Source organism: Urocitellus parryii, chromosome 3 (assembly GCF_045843805.1).
Source record: "Urocitellus parryii isolate mUroPar1 chromosome 3, mUroPar1.hap1, whole genome shotgun sequence".
Lineage (NCBI taxonomy): Eukaryota > Metazoa > Chordata > Mammalia > Rodentia > Sciuridae > Urocitellus > Urocitellus parryii.
In genome coordinates, this window is record NC_135533.1 from 6,794,054 (window position 1) to 6,820,483 (window position 26,430).

The 26,430-nt window shown below is 48.4% G+C and overlaps 1 protein-coding gene and 1 non-coding gene across 2 annotated transcripts; both read right to left on the reverse strand.

Moving 5' to 3' along the window:
* Positions 1-2,883: 2,883 nt before the first annotated feature.
* Positions 2,884-2,955, reverse strand: Trnac-gca (transfer RNA cysteine (anticodon GCA)). Its single transcript has one exon. It is a non-coding gene; the product is annotated as a tRNA-Cys (tRNA).
* A 10,651-nt stretch (positions 2,956-13,606) lies between these two features.
* On the reverse strand, positions 13,607-26,395 carry LOC113198439 (zinc finger protein 398-like). Its single transcript, XM_026411182.2, has 6 exons — positions 26,174-26,395; positions 23,245-23,598; positions 21,814-21,940; positions 20,747-20,842; positions 17,213-17,326; positions 13,607-16,307 (listed from the first exon to the last, which is right to left on the reverse strand). The coding sequence occupies exons 1-6, from the start codon at positions 26,189-26,191 to the stop codon at positions 15,181-15,183; spliced, it is 1,836 nt and encodes a 611-aa protein (XP_026266967.2). The 5' UTR covers positions 26,192-26,395; the 3' UTR covers positions 13,607-15,180.
* Between the last annotated feature and the right edge of the window lie 35 nt (positions 26,396-26,430).

The window sequence follows — 26,430 nt, forward strand, 5'->3', positions numbered from 1 at the left end:
CTCATCTCTCAGACTGTGCTGGGGGCACGACCTCTGCACCTGGAAAGGACACGTGATTCCAGCGTTTCCCTAAGTCCACCCACAGTGATTGGAAGAGATGTGCTGGTCCGGGAAGAGCCTTCTCCATGCTCCAGGGCCTCCAGGAGGAGGCTCGTTACTCTAGTCCATCACTCATTCATTCAGCAAACACTCATTGAGCTTTCTAGACACTGGGCCCTGTCATCCATGTTGAGGGTACAAAGACAGGGAGGACATTGTCCTTATTCCTCAAAGTGTCTTAGTCCAGATAGGAGACAAACCCATGAACAAAATATTTCCACAGAAGGGGCAGGAGCCTAAGCCGAGGCCTGAGGGAACAGGGAGTAAGCAGGGATCCAGGAGGGGCTTCCTGGAGAGGTGACAATCCTGGAGATAGGCCAGAGGAAGAAGTCCCCTGAAAGTGTGCCATAGTATGACACGGAAGTGTCCTGAACAGAACCCAGAGCACAAGGTGAACACATTGCTGTTCATGCTCAAGGCACCACTGGGGATCAACGGCCCATGTGGATGACGTGCGTCATCATGTAGAGACTTCAGCAAGGGGCCATCTGAATTTGAACCCAGGACCTCTTGATCTGCAGTCAAATGCTCTACCCGTGAGCTACCCCAAACCTGTCTTTGCAACCTAATTGCACCAACTGAACTGTGCAGTAGACCGCCAGCCTCCCTGCAGAGCAGCAGCCCTGCGACAGCAAGGCCCCCACTGCCCCCACTCACTCTGAACTAGAAACACCTGCTGCGTCTCCCACCTGCCAGGCACAGCCTTCCTCACCTCTGCGGCCCTGTTGGGTCTTCCTCGCAGTGGGCGGGCATTAGCTTTAAAGCTTCACAGAACCCCGCTCCCTCCTCTGCTCCTGCACCAGGGTTCTGAGGGGCAGAGAGGACTCTGCGCGGATAGAGGAGGGGCTCTGTCAATCTTCCAAGAATTCCAATTCAGAAAATAGAATTCTTTCTGAGGTCGAAGGCTGGTGGTATGATTTTGAGTTAGGCAAAAATGTCTCAGATAGGACACCAAAAACTGTTGCTAAATTGAACTTCATGAGAATCAAGAACGTTTGCGTTTGGAAAGCTATTATGAAAAGAATCAAAAGATAAGTCACAGACTGGGGAAAAAGTATTTGCAAACCATGTATGTGATACAATGCTGGGTCTTATCACAATGTAAAGAATTTCCGAGACTCAATCATAAGAAAACAAATGACCCCGGGTTAAAAAAAAATGACAAAAAGATCTGAACAGACACCTTCCAGATAAGATAGTGATAGCAATAAGCCCATGAAACTCTGCTCAACATCATTAGAAATTAGGGAAATAGGAATTAAAACCACAATGAAATACGGCCATACGTGGCAGTAGATGTCACTGGTCAGGGTGCACAGCCATGGAACCCTCGGGCTGGTGGTAACTTAAAATGCTATAACCCTGTGGAAAATGGCTGGCGGATTCTCAAAGGTGAACTACCTACCGTATGATCCAGCTTCTCCAATTCCAAGTATTTACCCAAGAAAAGTAAAAAGTTTATTCCCTGCACTTGTGTGTGAATGTTCACAGGAGTTTGATTTACTAAAGCTAAAAATTGGTAACAATTCAAGTGTTTTCAATAGGTGAAAGGATAAACAAACCATCATCTGTATATGCACTGAATAAAAATAAATGAGCTTTTGGTGCAGGCAACAGTAGGAGTAGATCTCAAAAATAGCTAACTTGAGAACAACAAAAACAAATCCAGGACTCAGGTACAATGCTATTTACATAAAATTTTAGAAAATGTGGTTGGGGTTGTGGCTCAGTAGTACCGCACTTGCCTGGCATGTGTGAGGCACTAGGTTCGGCTCTCAGCACCGCATATAAATAATTAAAATAAACGTCTATCAACAACTAATAAATTTTTTTTTAAAAAATTAGAAAATGCAAGCTGATCTCTGGTGCCAGAGAAGATCGGTGGTCCCTGAGAGGACTTGCGTTTTACTTGGAGAGAAAAGGCAGAGGAGTGGGAGACACAGAGCTCCATTTCCTACCTCCCCTCCTCCCTCCCTTCTCACCCACCTCACCCTCCCCCAGCTCCACCACCCTGTGACTTCCCATCCCTGGCCCTCCATCAGTGGCTTTCCCTGCTGGAAGGGGTGTTATTGGCTCTGGGTCCTTATTGGAGAGAAGTAAAGAATGCAGAGCTTCTGATTAGCTCCAGCCCAGGAAGCCTGGCAGCTTGAGATCCAAATCCACATCTCCTGGCTGCGAACTCTGCACCTTGGCCGGCACCCTGCCTCTGGGATCTGGTGTCCCTCCCTCCTTCACCTCCTTCACCTCTTGCAAGGAACTCTGAGGGGCCGGCCAGCTGACAGGTGGAATCAGCAGCCTGTCGAGGAATTTGCCAGTCCACACATGTCTGGCAGTTGCCTCACTCCCAGCACCTGGTCCCGGGGCCTGTTTCCCTGCTGGCTTCTCATTCACACAACCCCTCCCTAGGCTCATCATTGTCACTGTGCAGCTTCCAGGTATCTCCTGAAAAGTTCAGGGTTCTACAAATTCTCACTCCTCAGAGCCTGGTGCTCACCAACTAGACTATGTAAATCCCACGTGCCCACCCCGTCCCTGAGCTGCTTGGAGAGGACTTCCTGGGTTGTGGAGCGCTGCTAATGGGTGTGTGGCCCTGAGTTCCATCCCGCACTGCAGAAAAGAGAAAGGCCTTCTTCTCAATGCTAGACCTAAGAAGAGGTGGGGAGGGGGCCTTAGGAAGAGCAGAGGGAAGGTGAAAATGACTGTGGAGGTCGAAGTATTGCAGAAAGAGGAGGTAGGTGGGCAGTCTGTGCCGTGGACCACCTCCAGCTGCAAGTGCAAAAGACAAGGGGGCACCCGGATTTGAACCAGGGACCTCTTGATCTGCAGTCAAATGCTCTGCCACTGAGCTATGCCCCCTGCTGGCCCCAGGGAGCTTCCTAACATCATTTTACTTTAGAAGCATGCTGTATTAACATTGGCTATAAGTGGCTGTGATTAAATTCCAATTGATAGAAAATAAGAGTTCATTGGGCTGCAACAATGAAAATATCAGACAAGAAGCTGACTGCCAAGAATTCAAATGCTATCAGAATTTACTCTTTCCTGCTTTCTTTGGTTACTCTTAAGTCAGCCATAATGTACCAAAGCAGCCTCTCTGGGTGCAACCTGCCTCCAACATATTTGTAGGCTCATATCTCCACACTTGTTTCCAGAGAGAAAAAGACTTGAATCTGAAAAACCTAGGGAAGGACTCTAGTCAGCTTGGTCTGGACCACCACCCAACATTGCAATCAGAGGACAGGTACAAGCAGTAGAGCCATTTCAAGAGTGAAGTCTTGTAAGTATACACCTGCTCCCATTCAGAATATGTGTCTATAGCATGGACAGGAAAGGTGGTTCTCCTGAAGAAGTCCAGGATAGCTAAGACAAAACCACAGAGGACCATCCCTGCAACCTAGTGCCTTCTCCACTGAGACCACCATGTTAAGGGAGACCATGAATCTACTGCTTCTGCTGTACAGGGTCATCAGAGCCCTACACATCCAGGTTCCCTGGTGCTTTTCATTCATCCATCCAAAAAGCACTTAATGGGGCTGGGGATGTGGCTCAAGCGGTAGCGCGCTCACCTGGCATGCATGCGGCCCGGGTTCGATCCTCAACACCACATACAAATAAAGATGTTGTGTCCGCCGAAAACTAAAAAATAAATATTAAAATTCTCTCTCTCTTTTTTTTTTTTTTTAAAGCACTTAATGGGCTGGGACTATAGCTCAGTTGATAGAGTGCTTGCCTCACATGCACAAGGCCCGGGGTTCAATCCCTAGCATAATACACACACACACACACACACACACACACACACACACGCACTTAGTATGTGCCTACTATGTGCTTGGTCCTAATAACCAAATAGTTCCTGGCCTTGGAAGCAAACAACCTAGTGGAAGTGCCTGACACCACAAGCATTATAATAATATGACGTGATAATATGGTGTGTGCTAAGGGAACGTGGAGGAGAGAGCATTCATTATAAGTTTGCCTGGAGACTCAGGTAATGACCTGGCTCTTGCACTGTGAGGAGCTTACTTAATAAACAGGGAGGTGGAAAGGAATCTCAGCAAAAGAGAATCTGGTACAGTCGTGGTCCCAGCGAAAGGTGGGAGAGGAGACTGGAGATGAGGTGACAAGGCCCAAGGGCTATTTGTAATACAGCAGGGCCCCCAGGCAGAGTCAGTGAGCACTGTGAACCCTGAGTGTGACTCCCCTGGAGAACAGGGAGCAGCAGAACTGCCAGTGCACTGGCGGCAGTTTAGGGCACTGACTGCGGGCAAGAGGCGGGAGCCCAGGCCAGACGGTTTCTCTCTATTCTGGCTTTCGCTGAGTGTCCTCATGCTTTATTCACATGATAACCTGCTTGGGAGTTGACCTCTGTGCTCGGGGGTGTCTTCACTGTGTGTGCTCTCCAACAAACAAGGTCTCTATTACGGGTTAAATTGTATCCCCTAAAAAGATTGGTTAAAGTCCTAACCTCTAGTCGCTGTGAATATAATCTTATTTGGAAGTATGGTCTTTGCAGATGTGACCAAGTCAAGATGAGGACGTTAGGGTGATCCCATAGGACCAATATTCTTGTAAGAAGAGTACGGACACAAACATAGGATGTCATATGATGAAGGAGGTAGATTGGAGAGGCCAGGGAATTCCAAGAAGGGACAGCCACCACCAGAAGCTAGGATTCTAGCAAGGATTCTACCCAAAGCCTGAGGAAGCAACCTTACTGACACCTTGATTTCAGATTTTATTCTCAAGAAGTGTGAGAGAATGAATGTTTGCTGTTTTGAGCCCCTAGGCTCATGGCACTATGTCCTGGAAACCCTAGGGAACTAAGACAGTTCCCATGGCCAGGGTTATGTGGGTCCTGAGTCCAGGGCAGGGTCTTGGTCTGCCTCAGAGGGAACAGCGGAGAGGTCTCTTGGGGCCTCGGAACCTCCAGAAAGTACCAGCTTCTTCAGCTTCACCCACCAGCTCAGACGTGGGGCCGCTGGGATTGCTGGGGCTGCGGCCTGTCTGGCCAGGAAATAGCTTTCCCTGGAGACACTGACTCCCCAAGGTGATGGCAGGGCTGAGAAGCAAAGGAAAAACTCAACTCAGACGAGGAAAAATCGAATTGCATCCTTAGCCTGTAGAGAGCATGTGGTTCCCTCCCGTGGAGTCCACTGCACAAAGCCCAGAGGGCGCCTGTCCACCCCCACCCACCTGCAGGAAGAAAGCAAGTGAGCAGGAGGCTGCAGCCCCCTGGGAAGATGGGGGAAGGGGTGGGTCAGCAGGGCCTGTTTCTGGATGGCTGCCAGGATGGCCCAGTGGAGAGGTGTGGTCACATCCTGAAACAGTTAACTGCAGTTTCCTGTCTAGGCCTCCATCCCATCATCTGTTAAATGGGCATAATGAATGAGACCTTTTAGAGCAGGGACTGGCAAACTATGGCCTGCCAGGGGTGTACAACTCTGTGAGCTAAGAATGGGTCTTACGTTTTTTATTTCCCACTTTTTTGGGTGTGCTGGGGATTGAACCCAGGGCCTTGTGCACGCAAGGCAAGCACTCTACCAACTGAGCTATATCCCCAGCCCTATTTCCCACTTTTATTGGTACCTTACAGTTGTCCATAATGGTGGGATTTACTCTTACATATTCATACATGCATACATTATGATGATGTAATTTGACCAATATCACTCCCCTGCACTTTCAGGTTTTCCATTTTTAAATGAAAGATGATGGGACCTCCTACTGAAAGGAAAGTGACCATGACAAAGAGACCAAGAGATCTTTATTGTGTTGGTGTCTGATCAACAGGAAAAAGAGAAGACAGAGAGAGGGGGAGGGGGAGGAAGAGAGAGGGGAGGGGGCTTGGCAGGAGAGAGTTTATAGCCAAAATCTAATGGGGTCTCTGGGTCTGCAGGCTGCCTTGTTGGCACACAGTGATTGGATCACACAGTAGTTGCTAAGGGTGTCATCTTCTGCCTTCGGGCAGACTGGGCAGGGGCTAGATGTGGGTTTCGGTGGCACCAGAAGGGTGGGGGTCGAGTGTTCAGCCCAACCTGCAGCTAACACCTACAATTTTGGAAGAAATAAATGAAACAATGTTTTAATGATAGAGAGTATGTGCTCATATTAAATTCTGCTTTGTAAAATTATTTTATGGTACAAGAAAATAATATGAAATTCAAAAGTCAAAGTCCTTGTCTCATTGGAACACAGCTTTGCTTGTTCTTTCTTTGTACTCTACAGCTGCTTCCCTGCTTCAAGGGCAGAGTTGAGTGGCTGTGGACAGAGACTGTATGGCCCTAGAATTTTTTAAAAATACATGTACAAACCGGTGTTTTTCAGAAAGCATGCTGTCTCTGGGCTTGGAGTCCAGCAACAGCTTGACAAGCCAAGCCCAGGGTTGGAGCACAGAGCGCAGAGAGAGAGCACAGAGGCCTTGCTCTCCCCCTGCAGCACCCCCCCCCCAGCTGCACGCTCCCCCGTTTCCCAGCATCATCTGCAGCTGCAAACCCTGCTCTGTGTCTGGGCCTCATTCTCCAAGACCTCCAGGGAAACACTTCTCATTAAGATGCTGAAAGCAATCAAGTCTGACCGTCCACTAGGGTGGCGTGGGCATGCCGGAACAGCTGTTTCTGCAATGTGGTGGGAGTGTTCAGGGACACCACCTCTATGCAGGCTGCTGGCAATAGCTCTCACAATTATAAAAGAAAGTAACTTTGACCCAACAATTATGCTTCTACAAACTTGGAGGGATATGAAAACATTTGTGAAATCATGTTTGTATAAAATTATTCCATGGTTACATTATTCTTAATTATAAAACATTGGAAAGAACCCAAATGTCTGTAATTTGAGGACTGGTTAAATAAATTATACAGGCAGCTATTAAGAAAATGGTGAGGGGCTGGGGGCATGGCTCAGTGGTAGAGTTCTGACTGGCCTAGTATGTGCAAAGGTCCTGGGTTCAACCCCAGCACCGTGAAAAGAAACAGTGGTGGTGCTATTGATGTACTGCTATGAACAGATTGCCAAGAAAGAAAGACAGTACTTATAGACCACAGCATGCTACCATTAGTGGGATAAAAAAGAGAAATATATTTACTTATTTATGTGAAAACTTCTGCAAAGATACATAGGAAACTGGCAATCTTAGTTGCTTACAGGGAGGGGGCATGGATGACGGGGGCAGGGACAGGAGGGAGAAAGGGTACCACTGCATATGCCCTGTTGTACCATTTGAATTTTGAACCATATAAATATTTTTTATACTTTATTACCTATCCAAAAAAGGAAGAATGTGTAACAAGACAAAAATCTAAGAAGTGTCACTTGTGTGACATGGTGATACCTTGTCCTTCTCACATCTGCCCCTTCCCACTGGGCTTCCATCTTCCCCTGTACATAATGATCTTTTAGTACAGAAAATAAAGAGAGAGCCAGGCACAGTGGTGCACATCTGTATTCCCAGCTGCTTGGGAGGCTGAGGTGGTAGAATCCATGACCCCAGGAGTTCAAGACCAGCCTGGACAAGGTAGACCCCATCTCAACAACAAAAGTAAACATAAAAGTTATTGAAACACAAAATGTTTGAGAGACACTAGGAGTCTAAACATTTCCCCAACCTAGTTGTTTGTAAATTATAATAAAATTCAAGACAACATACATACTGGTAAGTTCTAAGCACTCTGGGTTGAGTTTGCTGACATGCTGGCTCCAGCTGGAGAGTAGTCATCTGCTGACTCACAGAACACCCCACTGAAGCAAGCACTCCAACGGCACCACTCCGGGCCTTATTGGTTTGTGTTGCTCCATCATCTAACAGAGAGCTTGCCCACGACTTGGGTTCAGCAAATAGTTCCAGAACCACAGAAGCTAGTCCTGGTCCTGGTGGAGAGCCCTCTGCAGCCCAGCAGGCAGAGGGAGACAAGCCTGGGGGCATCTGCAGGGAGCGGAGTCTGTCACCTTCTCCTGCCAGCCTGCAGCCCACTCACTCTGCCCACGATCCACTCACCTCACAACTGCCACTCACCCCAACTGCTATCAGAGTTGACCAGGACCGGGTGGCTGCACATCCAAGACTCAGGTGTCAGCAGGCTTCGTTTCTCCTGAGGTTTTTCCTGACAGCTGACAGATAGCCTCCTCCTCACTGTTCTCAGGTGGCCCTTCCTTGGTGTATGTGCATCCCTGGTGTCTCTTCCTCCTCCTCCCTTTAACTTCATCACTTCTTTGCATCCCTGGTGTCTCTTCCTCCTCCTCCTCCCTTTAACTTCATCACTTCTTTAAAGACCTTACCTCCAAATGGAGTTATGTTCTAAGGTGCTGAGGTTTGGGATTTTGGTGACTTTGAGGGTGGGAAACACAAATTCAAGCCAACCAAACACCTAAGAAACGACTGGTTATATGTTCCTTCCCAACTCTACTCTTGGTCAATGGCACGGACTGTTTCTATACCCCTAAATTCATGTGGAAACCCTAATACTCAAAGTGCTGGTATTTGAAGGTAATTTGGCTAGACGACTATGTGATCCCCATAAGATGAGTGCTCTTATTAGAAGACAGGAAATACCAGTGCCCCCCTCACCTCCACCCACAAGGACACAGAGGGGAGCCTTCTGCTAGCCAAGAGCAGAGTCCTCATGAGGAGCCACCTGTTGGCATCTTGACCTTGGACCTGCAGCCACCAGAACTGTGAAGAACTTCCACTGGTGAAGCCACCTGGTTTTTGGCATTGTTACTGCAGCCCAAGCTGACTAATAAAGCGCACTAATTAGTTGGGGTTTTTTTTTTTTTTGGTTTAGTTTTTACAATCTACTGCTGACATTCTAAGATGAAGGCTAGAAACAAGGGACTTCCCACATATTTTGCCCTGAACATCTCTTCCAGAACAAAACCATATTTATTGACTCAGTCATTCCACTTCTGAGAATCTGTTTCAAAGAAATAAACTAAGCTGGGTGCAAAGGTGTGCACTTGTAGGATTGCTTGAGCTCAGGAGTTCAAGACCAGCCTGGAAAAAAATAGTGAGACCTCTTCTGGGGGAGGGGTGGGGGGAGAAACAAAGGAAAAAGAAAGATCCACAGAAAATAATAAGTATCATCACAGTATTACTTGTAATTTAAATTTTTTTACAAAGCCCTAACTGTCCAGTAATAGAATGGTTAACAACATTCACTCAATAGAATGCCATGTAGCCATTTTACAAGATCATTAAACTTTTATTAAGTACCTGCTAAATGCCAGGCACTGTGCTAAACAAGACAGATACAGAGATAAGAAAAACAATGCTTGCTTTCAAAGAATTTACATTGTTATTCAAAACAAGAGAGAGAAACTCTCTGGAGAAACCTAAATATATCTGGGAATGAACAGGAATTATAATCTAGGATCTGTGCACAATGAGATCATAGGAATATCCAAGGAGGTGAGGGCAAGGCAGAGCTTTTTAAAGCAAGAAGTTGACACCCACTGTCTGGAAACAAGTTTATCAGTCAGAAAGGCTCCCCACAGGGGCTGGTTATTAGTCACAGGCAATGCTAATGGTTTCTGGGAAGTTGTCTTCACAGAAGCAGCCCATCTAGAAATGTTTCATGCTGTCAGACAGTCCGTGCACTAGTTCTTACCTCAGGTATATATGTAGAAAGGCATCGTAATACTTCTTCTCTGACACACAAGCATGAGATCCCCTCTCATGACCTCCTGGCTCCACTGTGGTTTGTAGTTTGGGTCTGATGTGACTCCACATTGTCTTCAAGAGCCTTCACATTACCCCCTTTTGATCAAGATCTGTACCCAAAAGCATCATCACCAATAATTTAACTTGTGGTTAGGTTTAGATTGTCCCTCAGTGCTGAGATGGACCAGTCCCAGTTGGTCTGATATGGAGCTGGGGGAAATGACCAACAGTTATGCTGATGTCAAGACAAGTCGCTGTTAGCCAGTTTTGAATGACAAGGAGATTTAGAGGGAGTGGCTCTCGGGGCTAAGTCTGCCTAGAATTTACTGACAGGTTTAACTTTGTTCCACAGGCACTGGCTGTCATCTTTCAGTGCTGGGCCAGCATTATTCTATTAGAAGTTGTATTTCTACCAAAATTGACAGGCAACAGGTTTGTATTTCTAAGAAATCTGTCAGGAAACAAAGTTTTTAAAATAATGCAAAGTAATAATAATGATCCTATGATGATTCAGATTGCATAATAGTTTTTAGATCATGAACGCAAGCCTGAAGGTAACTGACTAAACAAATTGAATGATCTTAGAGAACTGGGAGAGACTTAGATATTAGGGGAAAGTAGAAGAATTTATCATCTATTCCAATCAGGTAGAAAATAACTCAAGATCAATGAACAAAGCTACAATCTAATGAAGTTTTCATTTGAAATATAATTTTTCTGTCTTCAGTTCCCCCATAAGTGACTCCATCTTGCTATCAGCAGCTTTCACAGCATTTTAGTAGAAAGACACAAAACATTTATCCAATCACTCAAACATTTTGTAAGCACCTACTATGCGCCAGGCACTATTCTAGGCACTGAGTAGGAACAAAATAAAAACCTAATCACATGGAGCTGACTTTCATGGAGGAGGGTAGATAATAAATGATTATAGGTCAGATGAATACCTATGAAGAAACATGAGGCAGAGTGAGGGGAATAGACAGGGCCAGGGAGGCAGGGGTCAGTTGCTATTTTAGGTCCAGTGGTCAGGGATGACATGTGTGTGTAAACATCTGGGGGTGGGGGCTTCTGGGTGGGCCCAGAGGCAGAAGCATGGCTGAGCATGGCCAGGTAAAGAGGATGATCCCTTCATCCTGATCACAAGAGGGTCCTGGCTGGGCAGCACGGACTAGAGAACTGCACAAGCTCTTACTGTTGTGTGACATTGGATGCCGTGGGGAGGGTGGGTGGCAGCAGATGAGCTTGGGCGGGGGCTGGTAGTTGAGGACTTAGGACATTATTCACACCATGGGGAGTCAACGAATATTCAAGCTGGCGGTCATTCCAACCCATCATTCTGACAGATACATAAAGGAGGGAAGAGCGTGGGCAAATTTATGAGAAGCACTTAAACATGGAAGGTGGGATACTTAATTGCTTATATTTTATATGTGCATGTATAAAAACACGAGCAGAAAAGGCTAGAAGAAATGACATCAAAATTACAGTAGTGGATTGGGGTCATGGCTCAGTGGCAGAGTGCTCGCCTAGCACTTGTAAGGCATTGGGTTCGATCCTTAACATCACATGAAAACGAAATAAAGACTGTGTGTCCAATAAAACTAAAAAAAAAAAAAAGAACAGGCACTCTGCTGGGCACATAGCACACACCTGTAATCCCAGCAGCGGGAGGCTAAGGCAGGGTCTCAGGTTCAAAGCCAGCATCAGCAAAAGCAAGGTGCTAAGCAACTCAGTGAGACCCTGTCTCTAAATAAAATACATAACAGGGCTGGGGGTGGGGCTCAGAGGTTGAGGGCCTCTGAGTTCAATCCCCAGTGGCCCCCACCAAAAAAAAAAAAAAAAAAAGGCCAGGGGAACACTTTGTCTGAAACTCTATTTGGCAGTGCTTGGAACAGGTGAAACAAACACCTTTCAAACACCATTAGGACCACTTCGTGGGCATGGACCGTGCAGTGGCACAGCCCTCAATGAAGGGCCTACATTTGGCTTAGTTCTCTACCGTCACCATCTTGAAACTTGAAATCTTAAACTTGTTATCTCTTCTCCAGATGTGCCTCTAGAACCTCACTTACCCCAGGCCAATGACCAGTCACACCTTAGAAATGATTTATGTGCCAAAGAACTGTGGGACCTTTACCTCTCTAGGGACAAAGTACCACAAACCAGGGAGCTTGCAACAATGGAAATGTATTCTCCCACCGTTCTGGAGGCCAGAGGTCTGAAATCAAGGTGCCAACAGGGTCATGCCCTATGAAGGCTTGAGGAAACAATCTGTTCTGGTCATCCTCTTAGTTTCTGGACTGGCTGGCAATCACTGTCATTCTGTGGCTGGTAGACACATCACTCAAACTCATTCCATTGTCACATGATTGCCCACGTGTCTGCATCTTCATGTTTTCTCTTCTTAGAGGGATACCAGTCTTAATGGATTAAGTCTCTTCCTACTCCAGTATAACTTCATCTTACTGAGACCTCAATTATATCCACAAAGACCTTATCTCCAACCTAAGTTACAATCAAGGTCCTATCTTTCAGAGACATAATTCAACCCACAACAATGTGCCATCAACAATTGGAGCCAACCACTTGGGTCAAGATCATCAGGGAGGGGGTAACTATAAGGCTGGATAGGAGGAACTCTTGACATGACACCCCCCCATGACTTAGGATTCTACCTTCCAGCAAGGAGACCTGGGACCAGTCTTAATTATTTGCTGAAATGGCTCCTTAAAATTTGGCCATGAAGACAGCCTAAAGTAAATGGAGTGGAAAGTTTAGAAAGGCATAGTAACAAGGAAGGAATCCAGAAGCTTTTGGGAAGGGAAGGTGTCTTACTCAGCCCCGGCTGCCATAGACTGCAGAGCCTAGACAATAGGAATTTACTTCCCACAGTTCTGGAAGCTAAAGGCTGAGATCACATTGCTACACAGTTGGGTCCTGCTGAGGCCTCTTCTGTCTTGCAGACCTTCTCATCCTGTCCCCACCTGGCAGAGTTCTGATCTCTTCCTATAAGGCCACTAATCCCACCGTGGGGACCCCATCCTTGTGATCTCATCTAAACCTAATCACCTCATCCAAAGGCCCCATCTCCAAAAACTACACTGCAAGTTTGGGCTTTAACACATGAACTTGAAGACACAATTCAGTCCACAACAGAATGTTAGATGAATTTACTATGTGAGCCCAGAGAACCCACTACCTTTACTGTCTGAAGGTCCAGAGAACCCACCCTGCAGTCAGTATGCACTTAAGGCCAGCGAGGGTTATTGTTGTCTGCAGCCTGGAGCTGGTGGTAGGAGTTGCTGCCACAGAACTGAACTTCCTGGTGCCAAAAGAAACAATGGGATTCCAGATGGAATGAGGCAGTCATACTCAAGAGCAGTCCTGGGTTGCAATTATTGGTAGCCCATGCTGACAGAACCCAATGCTGTTGCTGGTTCACTTTTATGCATTTAGGCTCTTTGTCTAAAAATAAATCTTCTGACCTAGCATTATCAAGAATAAACGAGTCGAAAACATTCAGCCACCTAGCTAGTAACCAATTCTTAAAAGGACACCTGACACACATGTATTTTTCCCAACTTAGGGACATGTCTCCCATGGGACACATTTAACATCCTGCATTAGTAACAGAGTCAAAATGAAATGGGTGCGTTTTTTTTCCCCCTGCTTTGTGAAACAGAAGATAAAGGTGTGTCTTACAATTGATGGATTTTAGATTTGATGACATAGTAATGTATAAATATTATTCAAGGTGGGAAATGGTAAAGCAGTGCTAAACTTTGCACTTCAGGTCCACAGCATTATAACTGGGCATAGTGCCACATGTGGGTCCACTCATTCACCCCACAGACACAAGGCTTTCCATGCACAGACCCAGGGCTAAATGCTGAGGCCCCGCCCTCCAGGCCCACTTCCACTCTGCCTTCCTTTGGAACCCTGTCCTGGACTGTTGTCCATCTGGGACTTTTCTTCAGAACTTCAAAATAGAAGCACAGTTGAAAATAACTGTAATTCACCACTGCTCACCAGAACCCAAAGTCAAAGAGTTACAACATCACAAATAAGAATGATGTCCAGCAGGGTCAGGAGGGGAGGGGCTTACAATCCCTCATACACTTCTTTACAGAGGTTTTAAAATTGTGGTAAATTTAGAACTCTCCAAAAGCCCAACACTAGATGGAGACATGGAAGCCAGACAGCAGTACAGGAGCTGCCACACTCGCCTGAGTGCAGCCTCTCAGAGTTCAACCACCTCTGCTCCCATGCACCCCAAAGTAAGTCCTCAGGAACACACATGCCTACATTCCAAGTACTGGGGATTAGGGGATAATCTGACAGCTAAGGCTCAGAATCCTAGGGGATCTTGGAATCCAGCTTGGGCTGAGATCTCCCATAGTTGGGGTGAACCTTATCAAAATGACAGGGCTCCAAACTGGCCAGCTATGCATAAGGTCCTATCTGAAAAGCCCATGTTGCTGGCCTAAATTGTTGAGATGGAGACTAACCAGGGATTCTTCAGCTGCTGCCAGACCACATACAATTTCCTCCTTCCTTCCTTCCAACTTTCAGTGCTTCTGCAACATTCACTATGCCCATGCCACATGCTGGCATTTATGCCCCCCTACCCCCAGTGCCACAGATGGGAGATAGCCCTCCTAGTCCCAGCGAAGAACAAGGCCTTGGTTTATGTATTCATCCCCAGTGAGGCACAGGTTGGAGCTTTGCCTGCCAGCTCCAGCAACAGCTTAAAGGCAAACCTTACACCAGCCAAACAGTACCTCATGGGGGCCAAAATGGCCACGTATGAACTCTGAGCCAGAGAGCCCAGCCCTTCTGGGCCATCCTGGCCCATAAAGTTGCCTTTCCAGGTTGTAGGGAGCAGGAAGTTGGGAGCCACAGAAAACCCCATGAATTTTACAATAACTCACCAAGGCTCTTGGTTCTGCACCTGACGGACGCTTGGACCCAGCTTATAAAGGGAGGCTAGGTCAGACCTGGACACCACCTGAGGAAACACGTTAGAATCTGCCCAGTTAGTGTGCAGGGAAGCCTAGGGCTACGCCAGGAGAGGGCAAGCCCACACTCCCCTACAAAGCACTGAGCACTACCTTGGAAGTAGGTCTTCCAATTTCACTCCCTTCCTGGAGAGGTCCAAGGAAGCCGCTCCCTCCCCACCCAAACAGTCCCTCCCTACAGAGGGCCCTGCCTCCAGTCCCCCACATAGCCTCCCTGCAGCAAGAAGTCTTCTGGGCTTTGTCTACTCAGTCCCTGGAAGAACAGCCCCCCCGCAAGTCCTACCGGGCAGCACCATACACTCCACAGAACAAGCATGCTCCCCTTAAGAGCGGTAGCTTGGATCCAAGGGGCACTCAGGATCTCTGTGTCCTCAGTAGTCACCTTAGGGAGCTCTCTGGGTGCTACCCGGCATTCTCCATCTTCACACTAGAAAGAAAACTATGCAGGGACCCCCGCAAATCTTCTTGATCACTGCCACTCAGCTGACTGCCCCCAGGATGCACCCTGTGGTCCCACTCAGTTCCAATATCCTCGGATCTGGGTGGAACAGAAGGATCACTGGGGGACCTTCCCCACGGTGCACCTCTAAGGAGGCCTGTGGGTGGCTCATGGTTTGGAGAGCCTCTCTCCCAAGCTGTACAAGCAGAGGACGAATGGCTGGCATGGCTGCCCTGGTGGCGCATGAGCCATGAGCGACAGCTGAAGCTCTTGCCACACTGGCCACAGGTAAAGCGCTTCTCCTGTGAGTGGCCACGCAGGTGCTGCAGAAAGGTGGGCTTGTGTGCAAAGCACATGCCACACTGGGTGCACTGGAAGGCGTGCTCCCCGGAGTGCACGCTCTGGTGCACAGTCAGGTTGGCCAGGCGTGTGAATCGCTTGTCACACTGTGTACATGGGAAGGGCTTCTCACCCGTGTGTGTGCGACGATGCTCCACCAGTGTGGACAGACGGCCGAAACATCGACCGCACTGCGTGCACGGGAACGGCCGCTCACCGGTGTGTGTGCGACGGTGTTCCAGCAGCGTGGACAGGCGGCCAAAGCGCTTCTCGCACTCAGCGCACTCATATGGCTTCTCCCCAGTGTGCGTGCGGTAGTGTGTGGTGAGTGTCGACTGATGAACAAAGCTCTTGCCACACTGGGCACAGGTGTAGGCACGCTGTGCTGTGTGCGCACTGCTGTGGCTGGGGAAGGAAGCCTGCTGCGGCAGGCTCTTGGGACACGGCACACAGGTGAAGGGCTGGGGGTCGTGGTGTGAGCGCGCCTGCTGTGCACTGCATGTTATGGGGCTGCTGCTGAAGTTCTGGGCATGCTCAGCACAGGGCCAGCACTGCTCTGGGACAGCCTGGCTCTGGGGACCTGGAGGGCAGGAGGTCATCTCTTTTTCCCTTGTGGCATGAGGCAGATCTCCACAAGTGCCCCCCTGCACGTCCTCCTTGCCAGGTCCCCCTTCAGCTGCCCAGGCTGGCTTCAGGACCTCAGACTCCCCATCCAGGCTGCTCTTCTCTTTGCTGGCTAGCCAGGTCTGTGCTAGGAAGGGACAGAGCAAGTGAGTCATCTCTGGAACCCTTGTCCTTTGCTCTCCTGTCCTCAGTAGCCCCTGGTTGCCTCCAGGGACCCAGCCAATCTTATACCAGCCAAACAGTGGCTACTTGTGAGCTCTGAGCCAGAGAGCCCAGCCCTTCTGGGCTGATCTCCCACCTGCCTTCTGCAGATTTCCCACACCAAGCTATTCTATCAAATGTCACCTGAATGCCCTCTTCATCCCAGCTCTGTTCCTCAAGGGTCCTCTCCACCTACAAGGCCTCTTTCTCTCACCACACTTCAAGCCTTCTCAGTCTGTGCTCTCCCAGGAGCCTCCCAAGACCAATGCAGTGATATTTTTCCCTGGAAGCACCTTGTCCATGCCACACATGGCCACAGGACGTCCTGTCTGCCACAGCTCAACTGCAACACATCTTTGCCTGCACATTATTAAGCAGATGTACTTTTTCTTAGGAAAATTTCCCTCATTTTCACAAAATCCCAAAGGGCTCTCTGGCTCTCTTCCTCTTCTTTCTTTATACTGTTTATCTGTATTAACAGTCTCTCTCCTCCTAATTGTTTAAGTTCCTTGTGGGGACAAGGGGAATCTACATCTTATGCATTGATGAGTCCCTTTGGGCCTAGCACCACACTAGCTGGTTTGTAAAATGAAGTTACAAAACATTTTCAGGAATAAAAGGAGAATGAGTTCATGCAACTCTACTAGACGACACCCCCAGCAAACAGATGAGGCCACAGAGCTACAACACAATACGGGCTGACTGGCACTGCCTCCCCTTCAGCACACTCCTGCAGGAGAAGGCTCTGCTGGAGGTGCTTGGAGGCTCCCCTCAGGACCCACGGTCCAAGGCCCAGGGATGCAGCCTGCAGCCCTGCCCTCTGAGCCTTACCTGAGCACGGGAGTGCAGGGTGTGCAGTGGTCTCCTGCAGGTTCCTCCCACATTCTTCTTCCTCTTGCTTGATCCAGGGCAGACTGCCTGGGGGAGATCCCAGCTGTTCTGTGTCTAAGGGAGAGGGGATAAGGTCCTGAGGGTATCAGAGGTCATGGGGCTTCTCTCCTTTTACAGTCACAGTCTGGAACCAGCCATCAGCAGGCACTACCAGCAGAACTACAGATCCCAGTAAGAGCAGAGCAGACACAGGATTTCGAGGAACACTAACAAGTACTATAGCAGGGAGTCGGGAGAACTGGGGTTGTATATGTTAGGTCGGTGGCAGCGACTTGGTGGCGACTTAGTGGCAACTTAGAACAAAGCAGCACGGGCTGCTTTGAACATCAATCAGATGCCAGCGGAAACGCCTGTCAATCAGCCAGATCTCCTGACTAATGTCTGTCAATCAGCAGGACCCCCTGGCCAATCCTGGAGTTCAGCCAACTCCCCTGACCAACTCCAAGGGGGCAAGGGACCCTAGAGACCCCTTTTCCTGTCCCAAGCCCTTCCCTTCCTGCTGTAAGCCCCATAAAAGTCCAGTCCGGTCGAGCTTCCACTTGGTTTCTCCTCAGACCCTTCCCCTGTCCCCTCTGTGGGTCTGAACAAGTTCCGCCCAGGAGTGATATCTCAATAAAGCCTGTTCAGCGGCCCTTTTAAATCTGCCAACTTTGGTTGCTGCCTGCCCAGCCTGATCTGACAGCATGGCCTGTGAGTGACTGGCTGAAGGCTGTGATCAGGTGGCCAGCAGTCTTCCACCACCACCTGCAGTAACAGAGTGCCTGGTGTTTGGCTGGGCCCATGGAACAGCAGAATAAAGACCATGTTTCTGGGCCTTCCCTGCCAGCAGACAACAAATGGGATGAGAGGGACTTCGCTCCTCTAGTTACATGAACTCTGACAACTTCATCTAGAACAGGAGGAACCAAGGCTGTAACATTTTTAAATGTGCTTCCCCTCTTGCTGCTGCTTCACCCATTTTCTCCCATTGTCCCAGACATGAAACACCTAGAAACACTTAAATTGGGAAACAAATACACCACTTACAGTAACATCAAAATACTTATTATTTTTGCAGAACTGAAAACTTGTGAATTTAATGGGTTAATGGCCAAGACGGCAGTGAGCCCTGGGGACAAGACCCACCCTAGGAAAGGTGGAGCGACCAGCTGGAAGGAACTTGGGACTCTGACCTGTCAGGAGCTAGAAACCAATCACTATCTTATTTAAGCTAGGATCTCATTTAGGTTCAGTTTTTTTGCGGTCTCCGTTTTAGAAGCCTTCAAAACACAATGTCCTTCAGGGGCCAAGAGAGCTCACCAATCTCTAAGGCCTGCCTTAAAAATAGAAGAATTACTGCTCCTTCTTCCTACTCTGAGTTTGATATGGGTTAAGCATAATTTTTTATTAAATAAATGAATGAGTGGGTAACATTACAAGCCACCAACATCCACATCACTCAGTTATGTGCCAGGTTTTATATTCAGGGGCACACATGGTCCCTTTCTGTTGTACTGAGGCACCTCTGATCCAATCACCTGAGAAGATGCTAGCCCAGCCACACATGCCTAACTGCCACATGCCAGGCTGGCCCCACAATTAACAAGGGCCCTGGAAACCATGTTCCTAGCAGGTTCCCAGCAACCCAGTCTTCAGAGAAGGAAGCGGATCAAATATATCAACACAAAAAGATCCTTAACATAAACCGTTGAATGAAAACAGCATAGTATATTTGTTTTAAAACCCTATATTTTTCTACATTACATGAATATATGTAAGAGCATTAAAAAAAAGCCTAAAAGGTCTTATACCAAATTGATCACGGTGGCTATCAGGATCAGGCAGGTGGCCCTTCCACTTCGCACGCAATCTCTGCACTGCTTAGTGAAAATGTATTCCTGTAAGAATTCATCTGCATCATCAAAACATAGACACTCTCAAAGGTTAGAGGCTGGCCAGTTTCTGACGAGGGGATCTTTGCAGCCCGCTTCTCAAAATTCTGACTGCATCCATATCACCTGAGGAACAGGTTGAAACTGTGGTGACCAGATCTAGAGGATTCTGTTCACATCTTTCCCAGAATTCTGATAGGAGCCCGTGTGTGTAAAATTCTAGAAAATAAAGCAGACTCACACCCACATAACCTAGGCCCACAGCTCCTAGGAACAAGGAAGCAAAGCTCTTTCCAGATGAAAGTAGAAAAGCTTAGAGAGTGGAGTGCAAGAAAGTGCTAATGCTAAGACAGCGATGACCCAGGACACTGAGGACACGTTCTTGCATTTCCTGATGCTTACTCTAACTTCATTCCAGAGCAAGCCCTAGCTCCATGGGGGAGCTGTAGGCACTTCCAGGGGCACCTCTAGAGACATGTAGGCCAGGCCCAGCCTGCTCTGCATCTGCCTGGGAGCAGCACAGCCTCTGAATGAGCCCTGGTCCTACCCACATCTGCAGAGGGTACCAAATCCCCTCCAGGTGGAGGGAGTGCCACCTGGATCTTGCAGTAGAGCCACTGCCCACTAAGTATTCACACTCACAGCTCCCCAGCATGCCTATCACATGGCCTGGCCCCTGACTTGGCTCACTCTCTCTGCAATGCCCCACTCCCTGCAGGGGTCCAAAAACACTTTTTAGCCTCAGGCCTACATGCTAGCCACTCAGTACCCATGTTACCACCTTCCTTCCTTCTTCCTTGTTCTGGGGTGACTCTGTGACTTAATTTACCTACTCAGAGAGTCTGCTTCAAAACAAAGCCTTTTTCCCAAAATAAAGCACAAGATTCCAAAAGCAAGGAGTGGTTTCTAGGCGTGATCCTTTGTGTTTTGAGTGAACAGGGTTCCCATCCCAATGACCTGAACAGTTTCCCTTTCCCCTGTTCTGTTTCAGAATGTCATTTGAAGAAAGGATTCCTCACCTTAAAAAAAAAAAGCAAGCTTTGAAATCTGCATTTGATCCACTACTATCTGAAAAATAAAGAAAACTGAGCTCCTTATCTGGCTCACTGTTCATTTGGTAATTACTCATTATTTATTATCTAAGTATATGCCAGGCACTATGTTAAGTGCCATAAGGGGACATTATAGTAACACTCAGTTCTTTCCTGAGGACAGTGCTGCCTGGCGGAAGCTCAAGATGAAGCCTGCTCCTCAGCAGGGAGAGCAGGTGCCAAGGGCCACGGGGACAGATATGGCATCCAAGGTTTCAGAGAAGATCCTGCAGGCACTATAACAGCCTCCTGAATCTTGGGTTCCTATGCTCTGCCCTCAGCCTGTCCCCACAGCTCTCAGAGTGGTTTCAGGCCATGGTGATGGCTCCAAGGGGACATTCAGGAGACATTTAATGCCTCCACATTTTCCAGGCATTACCAGGATCTGCCCGACGGTGGGCTGTGGCGTGCAGCAGCTCATTTCCCTGCTCTGCTTCTGTATTCAGGTGGGGATTACTGACACGTGTTCCAGGTAAAACCAGGTAGGACAGGCCCGCACCCCGGGAACTCACCAGTGCCTGGGCTCTTGCTGCCCTCTGCACTGGGCAGGCTGTGGCTGCCCACCTCATCTCCCCTCTCCACTGGGGTCACGTGCTCTGGTTTGGTGTCTGTGGGGAGAAGAAGGTAGTGACAGGACTCTCCTCTGTGGGCTGAGAGCAAGACCCACTTGGCTCCCTCTTCAAGAAGTATATGGTGTGGGGCGTTGGGACACTGGATGGAGTGGGATGAGGCCTCCCAGCCAGAAGTGTGAGCAATAAGAACAGGAAGAAAGGCTTCTATTATGTCCCTCTCTCAGTCAGGAGAAGCCCAAGGTCACCTGATCCAGCTACCTCATGTGACACTGTGGGAAACTGAGGTCCAGGATGGGAAGCCAGTTAAACATGGTAGTCAGCTGCTGCCTTTCTTCCACAAGCTCACTCCTGCCCCCTTAGCCAGGCACCATCTCTCACCTAGCATTCCTGCAATACACTGGCACCCTCTTCTAAAAAAGGAAGCTTTGTGCTAGGAAAGAGAAGCAAAGCATTCTTTCCTGGGTTTCAACCTCCCAAGAGGCAAGAGGGGACAAATAGCCAACTCTTCACTTGCCCAAAGCAATGAGAGAATTCAGGTGTATAAGCAGGGTGGCAGGGGAGTAGGGGAGCCACAACCATCTAGGCCTAACCAAGTCTCACCCAGGCCCTTATGCACACCAGCCTGGAGGACTCAAGGGTTAGGACTGGCCCTCATTTTCTGGACCCAGAACACCTTTTAAAGAATGCCGACAATTAATTCTGCATTCAGCAGGAGCTTTCTAAGAACTCCAGAGTTCAGAGCATAGTTCAGGGAGTCCTAGGGGAATAAACATAATTAGGGAGGTCATAGTTCACTCCCCAGAAGTGAATTATGCCTGTAAGAGCAGCCTCTGAATCACATGAAGGGCTGGACAGTGAGGAGCAGATGCCAGTCCCTATTTTTCCTCCCTGAGGTCTTGGAAAAACCATTCAACCTTGCTGTGTTTCACTGCATAAGACCCAAAAACGGGAAGGAAGGACACTACCTACCTGCGAAGGCAGAGGATGATCCCACCCTGGCCCCTCACCTGGAGAGCCCAGAGTCTTGCAGCTTTCCTTTGCCACTTGCTTGCAGAGCACCTTCTTCCGCTCTTGTAAGCTACCATTCTGCTGCTCTGAGAAACACATGGCCACCTCTTCAATTGTCATGGGCACCTGGAAGTACAAGTCCCCCAGGCCCACAGTGAGTTACCACCACTTCAGGGAACAGCTACAACCAGCTGTAGTTTCCTCTCCCTTCTCCCCAACCAGAGGGCACAGCTGGTCAAACCACTGGGCAAATGCCAGCTCCTCTCCATCATATTTGCTTTGGACAATGGGCAGAACCAGTGGCTAAGGGACTCGGAGTCAGGGCTCTTAGGGTCTACTCCTCTTTTCTTTTCCTTTTTTGTTGGCTTGGTAGTTTTTTTTTTTTAATATATAATATATATTCTCAGAAGCAGGTTTTTTTAATCAATCTAATTATTTTTTATTTATATGACAGCAGAATGCATTACGATTCTTATTATACATATAAAGCAAAACTTTTCATATGTCTGGTTGTTCAACTCCTCTTTTCTAGGCACAAATGTATCTTATTCCATGTGGCTTTCATGGAAGGACTTTCGGTGACTTCCCCTACTCGGGCCAGTCTTACTCTCAGAGGTCATTCTAGGATAAGACAAGTCTGGGGCTGGGGATGTGGCTCAAGCGGTAGCGCGCTCGCCTGGCGTGCGTGCGGCCCGGGTTCGATCCTCAGCACCACATACCAACAAAGATGTTGTGTCCGCCGAGAACTAAGAAAAAATAAATAAATATTAAAATTCTCTCTCTCTGTCCCTTTCACTCTCTCTTTAAAAAAAAAAAAAAAAAAGACAAGTCTGTCTGTCTTTATTGGGGACAAGAGTTTGAACCCACGGGTGTTTAACCATTGAGCCACATCCCCAAACCCCCCCACCTTTTTAAAATCTTTTTTTGGTTGTTGATGGACTTTTATTTTATTCATTTATTTATATGCAGTGCTGAGAATCAAATCCAGTGCCTCACACATGCTAGGCAAGTGTTCTACCACGGCACGGTTCTACCACAACCACAGCACCCCCGACCCAGCCTTTATTTCATATATAATTTTGAGATAGATAGGGCCTCACTAAATTGCTCAGGGCTCAGTTAAGTTGCTGAGGCTGGCTTTGCACTTACTGTCCTCCTGCCAGAGCCTTCCAAGTCATTGGGATTGCAGGGGTGCACCACCACACCCAGCTAAGACATACAACTCTTACTGTACAACAAAATCCCTCCTAATAAACCCATTCCATCTGCCAACTTAGACATCTTGTTGGTGTCACAATTTCCTTCTGATGTTTTTAAGACCCTTAAAGTCCATGGTTGACTAGCATTAGGTGCCAAGAAATCAGGCTTCAGCAGTCAAGGGGCCCCTCTGCGCTTTGCCTGTGAGGACCCTACTGACTCAGTTCCTGTACCTTGGGTACCTCCCCCTTGCTGCCAGGGGGCAGCTGCAGGATCCAAGAGCTCCCATTGCGCAGCAGGTTCTCCAGGTTCTCCAGCCGCCGCTGTAGCAGCCCGTACTCCTGCAGCAGGGTCCCCAGGATGGCCCACTTGCCCTCTAGTTGGTTGCTGAACTCCACAGTTGTCTTCTCACAGTCAGCCAGCTTCTTCTCAGCTATCCCTGTTCTCACTTCCAGGCCTTGAAGCTGGACAGCCTGAGATTCTATCTTCTTCTCCACAGCCTGAACAGCAGCCAGGATGGCCAGAAGGGAGATCTCTGCAGACTGAATCTGGGCCTCTCGCTGGAGGTTACTCCCCAGGTGCCAATCCTACAACCAGACACAAGAATGTGAGCCAGGTGCCAAAAGAGGAATCAATGCCATTCCCAGATACAAGAAATTTAAGGTCCTCTGGAATGGGGGAAACTTCTCCCAGGTGCCAGAAGCCCTTTCTGGTTAGACCACCAAACAGACCCAACCTGACAAATGGTCAAGTCAGCAGACATTCGTATCCACAGAGCCTTTGTGTGAAGAATCTTGAACCATAACTAGGAGCAATGGAAAATGAAATAGCAAGCTATATCATCACAAACAGAGTACAATGGATTCCAATACTAGTCCTTCTATGGAGTTTTATTAGTTTAGCCAATTACTTAATTACTTTTTTTTTTTGGTACTGGGAATTGAACCCAGAGGGGCTTAACCACCGAGCCACATCCCAACCCCTTTTTATATTATTATTTAGGGGGCTGAAATCACTGCCTCACCTGCTCCTCAAGTACACGACACCCTCACCTCCCATTACTATGCTCAGAGGTCAGGAAAGACTGTTGTTCTGACTTTGATAATCCTGAAGGCTAACTGCCGGTGTGTGATTTCCTACCCTACCTAGGAAACTGGGTGCTTGTAGCCCAGGCACCTGGTAGACCAGACCAGCCCTCAAGGTAATTGTTACCACACTGGGATGCCATACCCAGCTGCCAGGGATCAGGGACCAGAAAAAGACAAATGATAGCACCTTAGAGTACTCAGAATAAGGAAATAGTAAAAAAAAATAACCTGCCCACAGAAGGTGAACACTATATCATGCATTATTAGAAATAACAAAATAAAAAGCCCAGGAATGCCTTAGTGGGGGTAGGGGGCAGCTAAGGTATAATGGCAGCACTCCTGGAATGGAGCTCTACTAGACCTTGAACCAACTTCTAACCTGTCATTGGAATCATGCACAACTGGAGGTGAATCCCTTCTCTAGGGTTCTATTTTCTCACTTGTAGGGACACCACAGCTCTGCTACCTCCTAAGGGGATGGTGTGGATGGAATGCACTAGAGTTATGGAAAAGCACTCAGGATGTATAACAACATATAGCATACTATTAAAAACAGGTCATGGACCAAGTCCTCTTCCCAAACACAACTCAGTAAAGTGTCCCACACGTTCAAACTACTAGTCACCAGGCATTTGTCCCTTCCTTCCACCTTTTACAGCACAAGGGGCCATCCCTTAGTCTGGCCCCTGACCCATACAATACAGTGTAGCCAGGAGAAGGCAAATCGTCTTCACAGATTTGGGGCAAACATCCTTATCTCTCTAGAGTGCCCGGCCACAAATTTGACATTCAGGAATGTCAATAAAATTTCTGCAAAGCTATTGCTACCAGGAGATGTCCTCTATCTTCTGAGACACAAAAAAAAACACAACAGTTTAGTCACACCAGTCACGGAGGGCCTAGGTCAAACCTGAGCCTAAAACACTAACCATGCATAATGCATGCATAATGCAAATCTGTTCCCAGTAACTGTATTAGGGACTTCCCAGGGAATCTTGGAAAACAAGGGCAAGCTCCAGCAGGAATCATCCTGACTGGAGCTCAGGTCTGGAAGACCTTCATGGTACTCTCCAGGTAGGGATAAGATTGGCTCCCAGGAGGATGTGAGGGCCTGATGAGACAAATATACCCTCCCCAGACGGTGGCACTAGACCTGGTGAAGCCAGATTTACAGATAGGTAGTTAGTGTAGTTTGGTAAATAGGGTCTAATATCCAATAAGATAAAGAAACTGGAGACCATTACCAGAATGGAATCCAGGAAAGCAGAGCAGCACTAGGGGAAATTGAAATATTAATGTCCCCAAGGCCTGGAACCCCATCCTAAAGAATTGTTAATGAAGCATCTCCCAGCAAACAGAGGTACTAATCAAAAACCACCCCAGGCCCTTCCAGCCTAGATTACTCCTTCAGCCCACCAAATCTTCCACCTGCATTCTATCACTGCAAGAAAAAGGGAAACAAAAGACATGAATGTGGGAAGACAGACTAAAAGAAGACGTTCGCTATCAAAAGGGAAGACCTCCCCCCACTTCCACGGATTCCGCCTTACGGGTCCCCTTCTTCCTCCGGGGAGAAGTCTTTTCTGCTGTCCTTTAGTAAAGCCTTCTGCTTTCCACTCCCCACTTTCCTCCGCGGGCTTCTCTGGTGTTATACTTCAGCACTGGGGAAGCAAGGACTTGTCACCAGTAAACAGCGGTAACACTAGCTTGGAAAAAGATTAGATAATGGGGTGGAAAGTCCCTCAGAGATGGTCAATCGTGGTGGGGGTGGGGGGCTGGTCTCTAACGGACACGTCCAGGAAAAGAAGCCTTGGAGAGCCTTGGGAGTGAGGACACCCACATTCCCTCCCCCCACACCTGGTCCCACTGAGCCAGCGCACGGACCTCAGGCATCTCGTGGTTAAATCCGAGTGCTCTATTCTTTACACGAGGAAACTGGGGCCAAGTAGAAGGGACTTTATCGTGTGGCCCTACGCATCCTTCCCACTACGGAAGGTGGCAGGGCCGGTAGTACATCCTGACGAATTCAGGACTCGGCTCCAAGCCCCCACATCCACCTTAGGGGCGTCCTTACCGGAGCCGCCTGGGCCATGGTCCTGCGCTGTGTAGTCAGGCTCGGAAGTCACTGTCGCCCGCTGCGCGTGGCCCCACACAGGCCAGCCCGCCCGGTCCTCTCAGCTGGCGCGCGAGCTGGGCCCTGCCTTCGCCACACAGACCCGGCACCGCGGAGCCACAAATGTTCCTAAACGCAAGGTAGAAAGCCAGGTCCGAGCAAGAGCGCCGCTCTCCAGGCACCGGGCCGTAGAGCCACAAGCTGGGTCCCGCCCCCAC

What these genes read in the sequence shown, in the direction of transcription:
- LOC113198439 (XM_026411182.2), bottom strand. An exon ending in CAGCAAGAGCCCAGGCACTG is followed by an intron (nt 17,327 to 20,746) that starts GTGAGTTCCCGG and finishes CCTCTCCCTTAG; the next exon opens with ACACAGAACAGCTGGGATCT. An exon ending in CCCTGCACTCCCGTGCTCAG is followed by an intron (nt 16,308 to 17,212) that starts GTAAGGCTCAGA and finishes GTCCCTTCCTAG; the next exon opens with CACAGACCTGGCTAGCCAGC.